The sequence below is a fragment of the Lemur catta genome, chromosome 16, assembly GCF_020740605.2.
Source record: "Lemur catta isolate mLemCat1 chromosome 16, mLemCat1.pri, whole genome shotgun sequence".
Taxonomy (NCBI): Eukaryota; Metazoa; Chordata; class Mammalia; order Primates; family Lemuridae; genus Lemur; species Lemur catta.
Genome location: NC_059143.1, coordinates 35,662,480 through 35,679,088, shown reverse-complemented (window position 1 = coordinate 35,679,088; position 16,609 = coordinate 35,662,480). Strand labels below are relative to the sequence as shown.

The 16,609-nt window shown below is 51.2% G+C and overlaps 1 protein-coding gene across 1 annotated transcript in view; it reads right to left on the bottom strand.

Annotated features, from left to right (window-relative positions):
- CTIF (cap binding complex dependent translation initiation factor) overlaps positions 1 to 16,609 on the bottom strand; it is a 260,791-nt gene that overhangs the window by 181,341 nt on the left and 62,841 nt on the right. Inside the window, exon 3 of the mRNA XM_045527488.1 lies at positions 4,902 to 4,973. Within this exon, the coding sequence (XP_045383444.1) occupies positions 4,902 to 4,973 (72 nt within the window). The remainder of the gene's footprint in view (positions 1 to 4,901; positions 4,974 to 16,609) is intronic.

Here is a 16,609-nt window from a genome sequence, read left to right as displayed (position 1 = left end):
TCAAATGCTGCTGAATCCTCCCCAACAGCCCCTTTTACTGGCAATTAGGGGCCCCACGCCAGGGAGCACCATGCTGCTGGCAGAACAGTTCACAGAGGGATAATGAGCACGTTAGACCACATAGAAAAGAAAATGCAAACAGCCTCCCCCATGGGCAGGGACACTGACACTGTCTCTGGAAGGACCCCGTGGATGTCCCCAGCTCAGGGGAGGTCAGACTCCTGGAAGGGCCAAGAATACAGATGATGACAATAGCAGATATGGACCCAGCATGCAGCACCTGCCAGCACCACCCAAGCACTTCGGGGAGCGGATGGCATTGTCATCATCCCCTTCTACTATTAAGGACACTGAGGCACAGAGAACTTGCCCTTGTTCACGGAGCTCATTCCCAGGATGCGAGCACAGACAGTGTGGCCCAGAGTCTATGCTCCTGACCCCTGCACAGTGTGCAGTTATACTATTCAGGCTGGTAAACTCTGACCCCGCTGAGGAGATTTCCATGGAACAGGAACACAGCCCTCCCCTGGAAACATCTGGATTCTCCGCACCTATCCTTGCCGATGTTTGGTAAGGCAGAGCTGGTGGAGGGAGTACCACACCTGCAGTGAAGGAAGAGGGAATATCGGGTGTGCGTTGGTAGTAGGAGGACGGGGGTCTGCATGCACAGGTGCATGTGACAAGGTGAGAGTGAGTCACTTTGTGTAGTAGCAAAGCATGCAAAGTCAGGTGCGGTGAGAACAACAACAAACCGCTTCTATGCTGCTGGGTTTTCTCTATAAATACGCAGTTGCATAGTGATCTTTGCCTGTGCATGTATGTGGGGGTGTGTGTAGTGACAGCTCCGGGCTGTGAGTGTTCAGAAACTCCGCAGAGCCCGGCTGGATGGGACAGGGGGCAGCAGCAGGACGCTCCCCATGACTGGGGGAGTCATGGGTGAGACTGAGAGAACTAGAGCATTCTGGGGCGTGCCAGACTGGATTTCCCCGGCGCATCTGCTGCATCAGGTGACACTGGGGCTGGGGTGGCTTGGGCTCCCTGAGACCCCAGGAGCCAGTGTGCCCTCAGTAAGTGGGCAGCTGGGCTGACGAGGTGCAGCTCTGGGAACCTGAGAGAAAGAGGTCGTGCGATCCCTGCTCCTCAAAGGGCTCGCAGTGCTGGTCCCTACCCTTCTCAGCGCAGGATGACACTCCACAGATTCCACCACAAGGGGCAAGGCAAGCCTGACCCTAACACGGGTTCTCTCACTTCATGGACACAGGGCTCCCAGGGGAGCTAGCTGGGCAGTCACACCTCAAAAGAATGCACAAAAGTTTGCTCTGTCCTCCCTAAGGATGGCTGGAGCTCCGATCTGTCCCCGCCCACCCGAGGGCATCAGAACAGTGCTATGAACTGGGTGGACCCCAAGGGGCCTAAGGCTCTCAGCTCTGCCCTCACACAGGGAGTCAGAGAAATGGAAAGGACCCCTCAAGATGGCACTCAGTCAGGTGCCATGTGACAACATGCCTCCCCCCGCAAGCTGCAGGCCTCGGGGCGACAGCAGCAGGGCTCCAGGGAAGACCTTCAAGTGGCAACAGAGTGTGGACTGAGAGTGGGGAGAACGGGATCCTAGGCCTGCGCCCTGCTTCCTGGGGCCTCACGCAGGTCAGTCTGGGTCCCTGCACCTGAGCACCCCCTGTCTGCGAGCATTGGGACTAGACTGGCGAGTCCCAAGGCCGGGTGGGGGAGCGCAGGTGGGCACAGGAGAGACACTGTGAGAGCTTCTGCATTACACAAAATGTTCAGGGACCAGGAGACCCCAAAGTCATCTCCTGGGCCCAAACAAGAGCTTCCTGTAGGCTGCATCTGAAACCCCTCTCAGGCCCAAACCAAGCAGGCTTTGAGGATGACCTGGATTTGCTCAGTCAGAGAGGAACTAAGGAGATGGACAAGTGCAGAGGGTGGTGGAGGGGAAGGACAAATCCCAAGGAGAAATAGCCCTATCCTGGCAGCACCGTGCGTGCGTGTACGTGTGTGTGTGTGTGTGTGTGTGTGTGTGTGTGTGTGTGCGTGTGTGTGTGCGTGCGCGCGCGCGTGCGCGTGTTCAGCACCAAGGACAGCATCCCACCTCCGGTAGGGAAAGAGGGAGATGGACCCCCCACCGGGTCTCTGAGGCACGAGAATGACAGAGCAGAGACCAGCAGGGACAGCCTTCCGGGTGGCGCCACAGCTGACGTCAGGAGAGGGAAAGGCCATTCCTTTCACTCTGGGACATCTGTGTCTGTGTGTCCATCCTGTCTCTTCTCCCTTTGCTCCCTTTGTCTTTGGATTAAGACCAAAGGCCAGGGAGAGGCGGGGGACATCGGCTGAAGCCCATGGCCAAGTTTATTTCTCCTAAGCCAACCCTTTCTGCCCACTCTCTCAGCTAATGGGCCATATTATTTGAACCTGTCCTGGACTGAGCCACACCAGAGGCCCTTTCTGGCTGACTGCCTGTCCAACATCTGCTGAAATAATGGGAGACCACTCAACTGTCCCCCACTCCCCGCCAGGGAAAGGTTTCCAGCAGACAGCGAAATCAAGGCTCCCATTGCAACACCATCTCACCTTCCCAGGCTCCCTCACAGGGAGTTCTTCTTTGAACTCCCCAGTCCCCAGGGAGCTGACCCTTCCTGCCACTACCAGACTCAGAACCACAGAAAGGCAGGGCAGGAAAGGGGCTGAGAGATGGTGGGGTCCGGGGGTGACCTAGGCGTCCTACAGAGGTGTCCTAAGAGCCACGAGGTGGGGCCAGGGGAGAAGGCAGGTGGTGCTCCTCCTCTGCCTCACCAGGCAGTGCTACTGCTTCCGGGTTTCTGCATGGAATTCCCAGGTAAGATTCTGATGAAACAAAGTGTTATGCTTTTTAAAAATTAACCTTTTCATGTTTAGATGATTGTCAATTTGCATGTAGTTTTGACATTAGTTAAAATGACAGAATGAGGATGGAAGTCTGCTGTGGGTGAATAAATAGTCCCAGAGCATGATCAATCCCTGAGTGGTGCCTGCACCTGGGCTCTGGGTCAGGGCACGGTCTGTGACCCACCACCCAGAGCGTTCTGGGCAGAACGCAAGAACTCAGCATCCTCCTCCCAACCTCCCCTTCCTGGGCACGTGCAGCCAAGGTGGGGCTTTCATGGGAGCTCTAGAGCAGGCGGCCACCCACCCTGATTAGTTTCCCCCAGAAACTAATTCTCCTTCACGAGTGAATGTGGGTTAGTAACACCCCGTCCACCCCAATCTCAACAGCCCCAGAAAGCTCATCAAAGTTCGTGTGGCCAGAGGAAAGGGAATGACGGCATGGACCAGGCCTGGGCCAACTCAGTGCAGTCTCAGGCATCACTGCTGAACGCCTGCTGTGTGCACGGCCTGAGGCCAGGGGTGGCTGGGGACATAGAGCCAGCCCCAGCTCCCATCTTAGGGTTGCCCAGCTGGCTGAGGGCACAGGCAGATGGACATGGAACAGCTTGATGGCAACAGGAGCGTGTCTGCCCGGGCGAGAGGGTGCAGTGAGGAGGCCAGCTGCTGTGCTCATGGGGCTGGTGGTGTCCCTGACAGCTAGACTTGTGCTCTCGCCTCTCGTGGGACAGGCAGAAGGGGGCCTTGAAGGGCAGGCAGGCCAACAGCACTGCATCGGAGCCACACATAGCAAATACACACACCAGTGGGCAGCTCCCTGGTTCCCCCCATCAGAGAGCCCCTGCGGGACAGGTGCGGCGAGGGCAGCTGCCACAGGCCAGCTGCATGGGCTTTCCCTGTGGCTCGGTCACTCAAGGGATGCTGGCCAGCTTCGATCCCTCCACCAGGGAGCATCAGGGGATGGCTGCTTCACAAGGGGCAATCAGAGGTTCCCAGGGACAGACCCAGGGTGCGTGCCCCCACGGGTGGGAGCATGGACGTGGGCATGAGCCACCATGGGCCATGCGGACAAGGGCCACAGAGAGGGCAGAGCAGTGAGAGGGAGGGAGCCCACCGACGCCGCTGAGCTGCCAGCCAGCCCTGCAGACCCGTCCAGGCTGGTGGGAAGAGAAAATAAACTTGTCTTGACTGTGGCACCCGACGATTTGTGCATAATTAATTCAGTCCCTGATGTCTAAAAATCAGGGCTTTCATCGCTGAACTAATTCTGAGGCTGGACTGAGGTTGGGGACAAACGGTTTTCTCAGTCTCTAATTGCACAGGCTGCCACAGGCAGGGGTGAGGTATCAGCAAGAACAGCAGAACCACCAGAGGGTGTGCAGGGCTGGGGGGCCTGGTGTCACCAGGATGGCTCTCGAAGAGCAGCTGCCTCCCTTCCCTCTGGGCCACACGACCCACCAAGGAGCCCCTGGGAACCTCACAGGCAAGCAGCAGAGCAGTGGCAGGCTCCAGCCCAGTCCCAGGACATTTGGTCAGCCCTGGGGGATGGACAGGTCTCTGACTGCCCCCCGCCCCAACAAACTGCTCCTCCAGGGCCCTCTGCAGACCTGGAGCAGAGGTGGTCTCCAAAGCGCCCACCAGCAAGAAAATGCAACACGTCCTATTGTTTGTGGGGTCCATCAATGTCGGTGCATGAACCTCCAATTCAGTCACTTGACTATTGTAGCATAGTCCACTGTGAGGATATATCACAAAGCACTTCCCCATTCTCTCTTGGTGGATGTTTGGGTTGTTTCCAGATGTTTGTTATTATATAAAATGCTGCTACTGAAATGCAATCTTATGGATCGGCGAGTTTGGGGCAGGGGCAGGGAATTAAGGGTGGGCTTCCCAGAGGGGCAGATGCACCCTCCCCTCTCCCACCTCCTGCACTCTCCATACCATCACCGCTCAGGAGCCACCCAGGATCCCAGACAGACAAGACACATGACACCCCCAGACAGAGCACAGAGCTGGTTCCCTACCTGCTGTGGGGGGGCTCGCCCTCGGGAGAAGGAACAGCTGCTGTCTAGTGGCTCGTTGCAGTCCGCTGTCCACTGCAGGGCAGAAAGGAGTGGTCAGTGACGGCAAGACAGCCAGCCTCATCCTCACCCGGCCCAGGCCCCCCAGGTGTGCAGCTGCTCCTCCGCAGTAGCATTGGAATAAAACTTTACTTGGCCATTTGCAAGAGCAAATCCTTCCCTCCCACCAGGTGCAAGTTCACATCTCCCAGCTGCACATCAAGATGAACCTTTGCTGTATGCTTGGGGGAGGTAAACTAATTTCCCTTCCCCTACGCCCACCAAAGTGAAGAAGACCCAGCTACATTCCAAGTCAACCAGACACAACATTGAACAACCAGCACCACGCTTGACCGCCTGACTGGGCTTTTAGCCCATGAGCCCTCTGCAGTGTCAAGGGTGCGGCTGGAGCTGGAGGTGAGGCATGTACATGTGGCTCTTCCTGTATGCCCAGCTCCAAAAGACGACGGCCCTGGCACCGGGGAAGCGCCCAGCCCGGCCATCAGAAGCCAGCGTAAGCCCAGTCCCAGCTCTCACACCCCTGAGAGCTTGGAGGGTGGGTGTGTCCCAAAAGTGTGGTCTGACAACCACCTGCACAAGAGTCCCCAGAGTCTGCCTGCAGAGGTCCCTGGGCCCCACCCTCCATCCCCTGTGGATCACGCCAGGGCCTGGTGATCAGCATTTTGACAAGCTCCCCAGTGACGCCCAGGAAGTCCGGGAGCCACTGAAATCCATGAGATCTCTCAGATTTCGTTTCATCCTCTACAGAGTGGGGGCAGCAGTGCCGGGTGACTCTGCAGCGTTGGCAGAAAGGACCTTTGTAAGCTATAAAACCTTGTCTAGATATGTAGCAGTCATACAGCTCTCCTGTCAGGTGCCATCTAGCTATGTGGCAGCACTTTTATCGTCATGTTAAACATTAGCTAGCCTCCGGCTAATGCTGCTGAACACTGACCGTACCCTGCACTGTGTGTGATGCATGAAGAGCAGAGGGAAGCCTGGTCTTTCCGTTTGATGCAGTTGGTCACCTGGTCAAAGCTGTGAGCGTGGGTGGCTCCAGGCCAGTGCAGCCCTGGTTTCCTAAAACCTTGGCTGGATGTACCCTCCTAACAGTTTGTCAAGGGCATGACCTTCTTCCAGGAAAGACAAACTATCACAGTGCTGATAACATAGGCTGGGTACAAGTGCACTCCAAGTAGCACTGCCGAACCCAAACAAAATGAGAGCCACCAGTAGCAGCCACGGGCATAATTTTAAATTTTCTAGTAGCCAGATTTTGAAAAGAAACAGGTAAAATTAAATTAAATAATATATTTTATTTCATCCAGTATATCAAAATATCACTTCGACAGGCAATCAATATAAGAATTTATTAATGAGATATTTTACATTCTTCTATCCATACTAAGTTTTTGAAATCCACATAGAGCACATCTCAGCTTGGATGAGCCACGTTTCAAGTGCTCAAGAGCCACATGTGGCTTGTGGCTACCATATTGGACAGTGCAGCCCTAGAGGTGTCAGAACTAGTTCTTGCCACCCCTGACCCTTGCAGACTGGGATTCCTGGGCTCCCATGGCAGCTGGCTGCCGGGCAGGGTTCAGCCACTGGGAGACAAGAGAAGGGAGAGACCAGGGCATTTCTCCCCCACTCGCTCGCTATACCTCAGGTGGCACTGCCAGCAGAGCCTGGGTCTCCTTTGTGGCTCCAGCCTCCCCAGACAGGCTTCTGTGTGTGCCCCTGAGCCCGGAGCTCTGGAAACACCCCCCACTTCCTTTGCGGCTCATCAGGTAAACAGATGTAACAGCTGCCTGAGGTTGCGAAGCTCTGGTTGTATAGCTTCTCAGCTCTGGGTAACCAATTCCCTGGATTAAATTCCCTCTGTTTCAAAAATTGCAGTCTCCAAGTATCTCCCCCAAGGTATTTATTATTAATAATTAACAGAAGGGAAAAGCAGAAAATGGGAAACCCATCAGATACCACGTCAGCCAGTATCAAAGTGAACCTGACCAGCAACAACCTGTTTTGGCACCACGGACTCCCCAGGATGTGCTGAGAGGGGCACCCCACTCCCGAGTATTCTCGCCAAACACGCACACCCTCAACGTCATCGTCGGAGAACATCGGGCCCCCGAAACGGATGAGCTTTCCCCAAAATCAGTGATCAGAACTCCTCAAACATACCAAGGTTGAAAAAGACAAGACCAAGGAAGTATCACAGGTTGGAGGGGAAGGAGGAGAGATGGCAATTAAATGCAAATGTGGATCTCAGAACAGAAAAAGGACATCAGCAAAAAAACTGGTGAAATCTGAATAAAGTCTCTAGTTAAGAGCATTGTATCAATGCTAATTTCTTACTTCTGATAATTGTACTATGGTTATGTAAGATGTTCAGATGAGGGGAAGCTGAGTGACAAGTATATGGGAACACTCTGTACTGGTTTTACACCTTGGCTATAAGTCTAAAATAACTCCCAAACAAAAAGTGACATACATGTGTACATGCACACACACATATGTATACATGCGTGTATACATGCATGTACACACGTGCAGGTAGACATATTTATAAGGACATATATACACAGTTTTGAAGAATATATACACACACGTGTGTGTGCATGTATCTATGGATGGATATATATATAATGCTTCACATGCTGTGAAAACAATCCCTCTGCTTTACACACTGGAGTGGTTTCTCCTCCCCGGGGTGGAGCCTGGCTGACAGCGTGGGGTGGGGGTCGGCAAGGCGCACGGTGCCCCCCGCTGGGGAGAAGACCAGGCCACCCATGCACTCCTCATCCCATCCTAGGGCTGCCTCTCGAAAAAAGTCTTCTCCCCTTCCAGGCATCGCAAACACTTCAACCCCAGCTGCACACCACTGATGTGACATCCCACAGCACGGTGACTCACGGGTGGGCACACCTCGTCCTGGCTCAGCGTGATCCCGGGCAGGGTGGGGCTGGGAGCCGAGCTGGCTCCTCCCGGCAAGAGGACGCAGAGGCTTCACGCGCGTCCGTATGCAACCTCACCTCCCCCTTGGCGAGCTTTCTGAGAGCAGGTCCCAGCTCCAAGGAGACCACTTCGTCTCGTCCAAAGTCACCCTCAACTTTACACTGGCCACCAAACGCCATGTCCCGAGTGCCTTCTGTGTGGGACCCGCAACAAAGAGCCCCCCCAGGAGAGGTAAGGCATGTCACATCACAGCCGTGAAGGACAGGTGCGACCGTGCGGCTGAGATGAGGATGACGTGCTCTCAGCAGGGGGGTTGGGGGAAGGAACACGGGCAGCCCAGGATTCCCGGAGAAGAGCGAGCCCGAGCGTGTCAACAGGTACAGGGGAGCGCTGGCCACCGTGGACAGATGGCAGCTGCCAAGCTAAAGAAGTCAGAGCCATGTCCTCGGCAGACAGGGGTCGAAGGCTTGGTGGGGAGGGCTCACCTGCTAGGGAAGGCTGAACTGGCCTGCAGGGAAGCAGGTCAGGAGACGAGGCCCCATGTGTGGGTCATCTGCCCTGGGGGCAGAGATGGAAATGGAAAAATGGATCTAGGGGTGTGGGCAGACAGGCGACAGGTGCAGAGGGGGATGTGTCCCTGGAAAGCCAGCGAGATGATGAAGTCCACAGAGAGCTGTTCCCGAGAGCCGGCGAGGCTGGATGTGGGCACAGCACCCGGGCAGGAGGAGGGACTATGGACCTGGGTGTGCAGCGTCCATGGCACCCAGGGAGGGACTGTGTGAATTATCACAGTTGTCACAGCAAGCTCTACCCACCTCAAACCCCTGGCCAAGCAGCAGCCCCAGGGGCGTCCCCTGCAGGGCCGCTGCCTGAACCACCTCCACCAGGGACACGTGCTTCCTCCCTGGTCCTCCTCGAGCCCTCCCTTCCCTATTCCAAGTTTCTTCCCCGTCTCTGCTGGGATGCTGCTCTCAATGCCACCACCTCCTGCCAACCCTCTGCCTTCTCGGAGCCACCACCTAGAAAGTCTCCAGACACCGATGTCCCCAGAACCTGTCCTGACCTGTACGATGTAAGAACCGAGCAGGGTCCCACCTCTCCAGACACTCTCCTCGGCCCGGACCCCGCCTGAAATCCTACACGGAGGACATGTCTCCTTCCAGGCCAACAGGCCGACAGCTTTGAGCCTCCTTGACCTCCCGGTCCTCTCAGGGGGCCAAGGTGGTGTCTTACATGAAAGGTCATCCAAGAGAAAGAGGCAGGAAACATGGGAAGTTGTTACGTATGTGGACAGTGAACATCGGATTCACAGGAGTGGTTTTAGGGCCTCCACCGCCCCTGCTATAATTTATGTCTGAATTTAAAAAGCTGGAACACATATGACACAGGGTTAAGATTTAATAAACACGAGAGCACAGATACTTGTTCTGCACTTGAAATATATGTTTATTCTAGTATCCCCTGCTCTTACCAGTACATTTTAAGTATTTCACACTAAAAAACAATGAAAATAAGCTATCGGTCATTTGTATCCCAGAATGGACGGTGTTTTAGGAGCAGACTTTGGGCGGGATGGGAGAGACCACAAGGCTCTGGGTGTTGGAGGTGGAGGAGTGAGAAGGAAAAAGCTCAGAGTTAGGGGTGGCTGAAGGTCCTAACCCTAAACTGGGCCCACTTTTCAGTGGTATCTAAAACTGCCCCCAGGGACTGGCCCTACCAAAAATCAAGGTACATCATAAGGCTAGAGCCAAAGCAACGTGTTGAATCAGTACAGGAATACAAAAGTAGATCAACTGATAAAACCTCATCCCTAAGCAAATTAATGTACAAATGAGAACTTAGTATATGATAAAGATAGTGTTTTAAATTTGGGGAAAGGAGAAGCTCATTGATAAATACACAGTACTGAGACAACCACTAGACATTAAAGAAAAAATTAGATGTCTACCCTTATACTATCCAAATTTTGAACTATATCAAAATGACATAAAAATTTAAAATGTCTATATGACAAAAGAAATCATGAGCAAAGACAAGTGAGAAGCTACTTGTGACATGTACAGTAGCCCCTGCTTATCCTCGGGGGGATGTGTCCCAGCACCTCCAGTGGAAGCCTGAAACCACGGATAGCACCGAACCCTGCATACATTATGTTTTTTCCATCTGATAACTGAGACGGCTACTAAGTGACCAAGAGGTGGGCAGTGTAGACAGCATGGATGCCCTAGACAAAGGGATGACGATTCACGTCCTCAGCAGGACAGGGTGAGATTTCATCACGCCACTCGTAACAGTGTACAATTTAAAATGTATGAATTGTTTATTTCTGGAATTTTCCATTGAATATTTTCAGACTGTAGTTGACTGCAGGTAACTGAAACCATGCAAAGCGAAACTGCAGATAAGAGGGGACTATTGTATAACAAAGGATTAATTGCCAGAATATACAAAGATTTCACTTAAATGGAAGTACTGTTCCAAGCCCGTTAGAATATTGTGTTAACATTGCCTCCTCATGGCCCCCTCGGCACTCTCATTGTCCCCCTTAGCACATCTGGATGCTGAGGAGGGGCATGACTGATAACTTACCCAGGGATGAGCAAACAGCATAAATAGGTATGATCAAAGAGCCAGGAAAACGACAGGTACTAAATGCAATGAGGAATCATGTGTGATCTTGGATCAGACAAAGATCACAGCCCCAATTTTTTTTTTTTTGCTATAAACAATATTATTGGGAAAACTGCTGAGCTATAAGGTCTGTAGATTAAATAATAGTATTGTATCAATGTTTATTTCCTGTATTATGATTATGTAAGAGAATGTCCTTGTTCTTAGCAGACACACACTGAAGTGTCGAGAGAGAAAGGGGCATCATGTCTGAAACTTACTCTCAAATGATTCAGAAAAAAGTTATATGTAAAAATTACATATATATGCCATTATAATAAATATTTCGAGAGAGAACATGAGTGCAAATGTAGTAAAATGTTAACAATTAGACATGCAGAAATTCTTTGCACTATTATAATTTCTATATACATTTGAAATTATTTCAAAATAAGAAATTATTTAAAAGTCACCTTACCCAGGGCTTGTTAACCAAGGGTACGTCAGAACCACCCAGGGGGTTATTTTGAGAGCCTGCGAAGGGTCTGAATGGATGGGTGTGTGGTGGGACATGGCCTCTGTTTGCAAAACCTGCCCCAGGCGGACACTTCGGAATGCAGCCAGGGCTGTCACCTGATGCCCTCATTCCCCTGAAGGGGACCTCAGGCTGATGGGGCATGTGGCTTCCTCACAGCCTCCTAGAGCCCAGCTAGAATCCTGCCAGCCTAAAGACCCAACTCCTCAAACAGAGGAGATTGCCGACATCTTCCTTATCCTGGGCATGAGGGCTCACTGCCCAGGGGAGGAGAACCAAGAATGGCAGTAGAACCCGAAACTGTGTGGCAGCTCACTCTCGATCCACAGGGAGCCTCTGGAAAAGACTGTGGTCAGGGGGACAGGATGCTGCCCATGGCTGAGATTTGAGAGAGGGAGGAAGGCTTTTGTTCCTATCTTTACGAAAAACAAACAACGTTCCTGGTGCAGAGGCAGCTCAGCATAGTGATTAAGAGCTTGAGTTCTTGAAGCAGAGACTCCTCGGTTCATGCCCCAGTTCTGCCACTTACTCTATGACCTTGGACAAGTCACTTCATCCCTAAGATCAAGTTTTCCCACCTGTAATAAAAATAGATCTGCCAAAAGCAGAGACGTTAAGTGTATGTCACCTGGAGACAGACCACCTGGTTCAAACCCCAGTCTTGCCACATACTTGTTGTATGACCTTGGGAAATTTATTCAACCTCTCTGTGCTTCAATTTCCTCCCTTGTAAAATGGTGATGATAATAGCATCTTCTTCATAGAATTATAAAGAGTAAGTGACTTAACCTGTGAAAAACACTTCACACAGTCTCCCTTGTTAGTTCCTCCTCAGCTCCCCAGTGTCTTAACTTATGGCTCACTCTTTGACCCTCTCCTCTAAATTTCCTCACTTCCTGGGCTTAAAACACCATCCATATGTTGATTATTTACAAATGTAAATCTTCAGTTCATTTCCCTTCTCTGAACGCAAACTCTGCCACTGACCGGCTGGACCAACATGTCTGCTAAGATGCCTAAACACTACCTTACACCTTTCATGTTCAAAACTGAGCACTTGACCTTTGCTCCCCAAGGCTGCTCTTCCAGGGTCTTCCATATCACATTTCTGGAAAGTCTATCTTTCTACTTGCTCAGGCTAAAATCCTCAGGCTCAATCATGGTGTCAGCACCTCCGAAGTACACCCAGACTCTGATGGCATCTCATCAGCTCCACGGTGGCCACACTGCAGAGTCCCCATCGCCTCTCCCTGGACCCGTGAGCCGGCTTCCTGGTCTCCTGCTCCCCCTCTTGTCCGCTACCCCCACCCCTAGCCCCTGGCCAGAGCTTAGTCCCCACACAACGTCCAGAGTCACCACATTCAGCCAGTCCTCGGTGCCCCTCCTCTACTCACATCCTCCTCCTCCTCCTCTGTCCCTCCCCACGTCTCTCCCCTACCCACTCCGAGCAGGGTGCTTGCCGGCCTGCGAGGCCCTGACACTGGCTCACTTTCTAACATGCTCCTGCCGAAGTGGGGCGCCCCACACCCACACTTCGCCCACCATTCCCTCTGCCCAGATGCTCATTCCCAAGGGGCCCGCTCTCACCTCCTTCAAATCTTGCCTCCTATGTGAGCCTTCTAGGACCAGCCTGCACTCCCCACCCACCTCCTGCCTCACTGGGGCACACATGGCCTCCCAACACCCCGTTTCCTTCTCTGCCTGTGTCTGCTTTTCCCCATGAGAGTGAAGCCCTAAGAGGACAGTGATCACAGCTGTTCTGTTCATGGCTTTGCCCCCAGAGCCCACAACAGAGCCTGCATGAATAAATGTTAGCCCTAATTATATTATATTTTACGACTTAGCCAACAGTACCTGGCAGAGCATGAGCAGATTTAAACAACTACACTTTATGTGAAAAACCACCACCAAACAGTGTCTAGGAGAGCACACTAAATAAACAAGCAAGCTAAAACTTACGTATGTGTTAGGAGTACAACTTTGTAAAACGTGTATAAAGAGAAAACTCCACAAAAATTACACTAGTTGTCATAAAATGATAGCGGATTTTTTTTCTATTTTCCAAGTGTTTCCATTTTTCCAATTGTTGCTTTAATGAAATAAAGTTTCAGCCTATTAAGAAAATGACTGGTAATCAAATTTAAAAGCATTCAAGCTCACTAGAAATCAAGACAATGCAAATTAAAATGACAAGATGTCCCAACGCACTGGTGGCACTGTGAATAATGGAACAGCCATTTTGGAGAGCAATTTGGTAATAGCTATTAACATTAATTCTACTGCTCAGCATCTACCTAAAGAAGCACTTTTATTTGTGCCGAAGGAGGCATGTTCAGCAGAACGCACTCGAGTATCATGTATTTCCAGGGGAAAATTTAAAAGTAACCTGAATACCCATCATTAAATGAAGGGTTAAATAAATCCATACCACGGACAACAGTGCAGCTATTAACCAGAACACAGCGGATGTACAAACCCAGAAAGAACCCCTAGGGCATACGGTTAGGTGAAAAATTCAAGTTATTGAACAACATATCCACTGGCTATGATATATGACTTTGAAATAATATATTTCTACGAGTCGTATATGTGTCAGTAAATGCATTAAAAATGGTGAGGAAGTTAATTCACCAATTGGCTGTGAGGTAGGGGTAAGGCAGAGGACTGAGGTGGTAACTCAGGAAGATTTTATTGCTAATATTTGAATTTTCATGCACCCTGAGAATGCATGCATAAAGTACTCGTATAATTGAAATAAAATGTGTTAAACAAGGGGAAATATATAATAAATCCCCCATGCCCAACCACCCTGCAGTCCTCCTATGAACTCACTTCTTCTGTTAAGCCTTTCATGGGTGGTCCACCATTGAGTGCTTCCTCCTGCGAGCAAAGATGGTGGGGAAAATGGATTTAAGGGCAGGAGGAAATGAAGAAAGGGGATTTGAGAAGGGATGAGGGAATGGTGAAGAGGGAAGGCATAATGAAGGAGAAATGTGAAGGGAAACAGAAGGAAAATCATGTTAGAAAAAGACATCCGGTCAATCGGAATGCTCTCACCCTGTTCTATACATCTCCATCGTTGCAGCTCTCTTTGAAAGATCACTTTGTCTAGGACGCAAGCTCATGGGAATTTTTAAAAAAAAATCATTTTGCATTTTAGACAAAACCCAGGACTTCGAAGCGCCTGACAGCATCAAAAAGGACTATCAGAGTTAATTTCACCCTCCCTGGCTCTGAATTTGGCCTGTTAAGGAGAATTTATTGGAAACTATACCTCCATTAAATGTATCTGCTCTTCACAATGTCCCTACATTCTCTCCTTCCAAGAGACTGCGGCAGGACGCAGCTGGCCATGAGGCAGGAAAAAGGAGACAGCCTTCCCCCAACTGTGGCTATCAACCTCAGTGGGACATCAGAGTCAAACTAGGGCCTGTGAAAATGTCAGTACCCAGGCCCCCCTGCATTCAGCTGGGTCTCTGGAGGTGGGGCCTGTACGTCAATATTTTCCAAGGCTCTCTAAGGATTCTGTGTTCAGCTGGCGTTGCCAACACTGCTCTACAGCTTTCTGGTGATGCAGCAGAGCATCCACTAACATCAGAAGTACCAAACTTTCCCCCACTTATAACATCCTCACTTCTTCCCCAAAAGGTTCAGGGTCAATGTGATTTGGAGTCCTAATGCTCTTTCTATAGGAAAAAATATATATTGACCACCCAAGACCCTATCCGTCATAGCCTATACCCAGCAGGAAATTAGAAGTCAGTAGGGTGGGGTTGGGGCTCCAGGGCCCAGCTCAGCCACCAATGAGCAATGTGGTTTGGCCATTGTCCATCTCTGCCTCAGTTTCCCTCCTTCAGGTTAGGGCTATAATCCTCATCCTCCTAAAGACAGAGTGAGAACTTTCTGGATGTGACTCTGAGGACTTGGAATCCACTGGAGAGCAGGTGCTCCTAAAATATAGGGGAGGGGTGTAATTTTAAATACGGTACCCAGAAAGTGTCGGGAAACTTAAAACACACATTCTCTTGGCTACTCACATAAGGGAAAAGAAGATCTATCTATCTATCCATGTTTTCTTTCCAGTTGTTACTGAGAGAGGGATGGGGCTGGGGCACAACTATATAAGTATACTGAGATATTTTCTTCCTGAGTGTCAATTGTCACTTCTCAGATCCTAAAAAGTGACCTCACCGACTGAAGAGCAACATTGTTCTCCGCTCCCTCAAGTTTCTCAAGGTTTCCAAGATTCTTAACAATTTTCCTTTCCCACAAGCATCAAAACATCACCACAGACAGGCAGACAGGCACATTCTCTGAGTGTTTGGTTTGTGGTTTGTTTTTTTTTTTTTGGATTCCATTTAAAATAGCCATCAGGTTAAATAAAAACAAGCAAAAGTGCTTTAACAGAAATATTTCCCATAAGGCTGTATCAACAGAGACTGGAGTTTTTCAAAGAAGTGCCTCATGTAGACGCGTCTGACCCTGGCCTTGCCCTGAGCTGGCCACAGCTGTCCCCTGCTCTGGAGTCTGTACCCCAGGTGTGTTTGTGGGTGTGGGGGGACGGGAGGCAGGGGTCTGGTAGGAGCATGATTGAAATGTCCCTCCTTTCCGGCAGCATGCCGGTGGGTCCCGGAATCCTGCCAGGTGGTTGTGTTCTTCAAGGGAACTCCAAAGCACGGGGAAAGTTTAAAGAACGCATCCAATGTCACAGGTGGTGGTGGTCTCCACACTCCGCCTCACAGCAGACATCGGTTTAGAAGCCCCTCCTCAGTCTTGCCTCCCTGCCACCCAGATGTGGGCGTCCAAGCGGGAGTCAGCCCCAAGTCACCCAGCAGCAGGAGCCAGAAGCGCAGGGCCCAGACCGCGGGCACTCCACCACCTGCCCTCCCTCCCAAGAGCTCGGTAATCAGTCATCACCGGGAGATCAGAGGCGCTGGGAGGGCCCCTCTTTCCAAAACGGTCTCCCAGATGGCTGCTCTGGGCACAGAAATTCCACCATCAGCAAAGCATGCCTCTGGGGTGAAGCTTCACGGCTTCCTCGGCCCCTCCTCCTGTCAAAGTGCATTTTAATTTTAGCTCCAGGAACTTTCGAGGATTTCCCACCAGAGTTCCGGGTTCCACACGGTGGGGGAGGCAGGCAGCACATGCCAGAGAGCGCCAGGCCAGCCCACACGCCTGTCCACGGGGCCTGCTCCTGGGGAACTCAGCTGTCGGACGCAAAAGTTGGGTCACCTAGTTCCTGCCCTAGACAACCGAAATCGGCTAATTTCCCAACCCATCCCAATCATGATACTCCAATCCACTCCAGATCATGGTATTGTTAACTGTACAATAAGGACAGTTTAAACCAAGAAAAGAAGTTACAAAAATAAATTAACACACCGTCAGATGACACCCCTGCCACCCCCCTTGCAGTCAGTCGTAGACCACGATGCTGCCACCCCCACCTCGTTCTCTGCACTCCTCGAGGGCTTTTCTCCTGGATCACAGCCACTCTCTCCAACACTCTTTTGTCCTTTCTTGGCAATTTTGAGACCCACGACCAGCTCTACTCCTGGTCTGCCCTGTC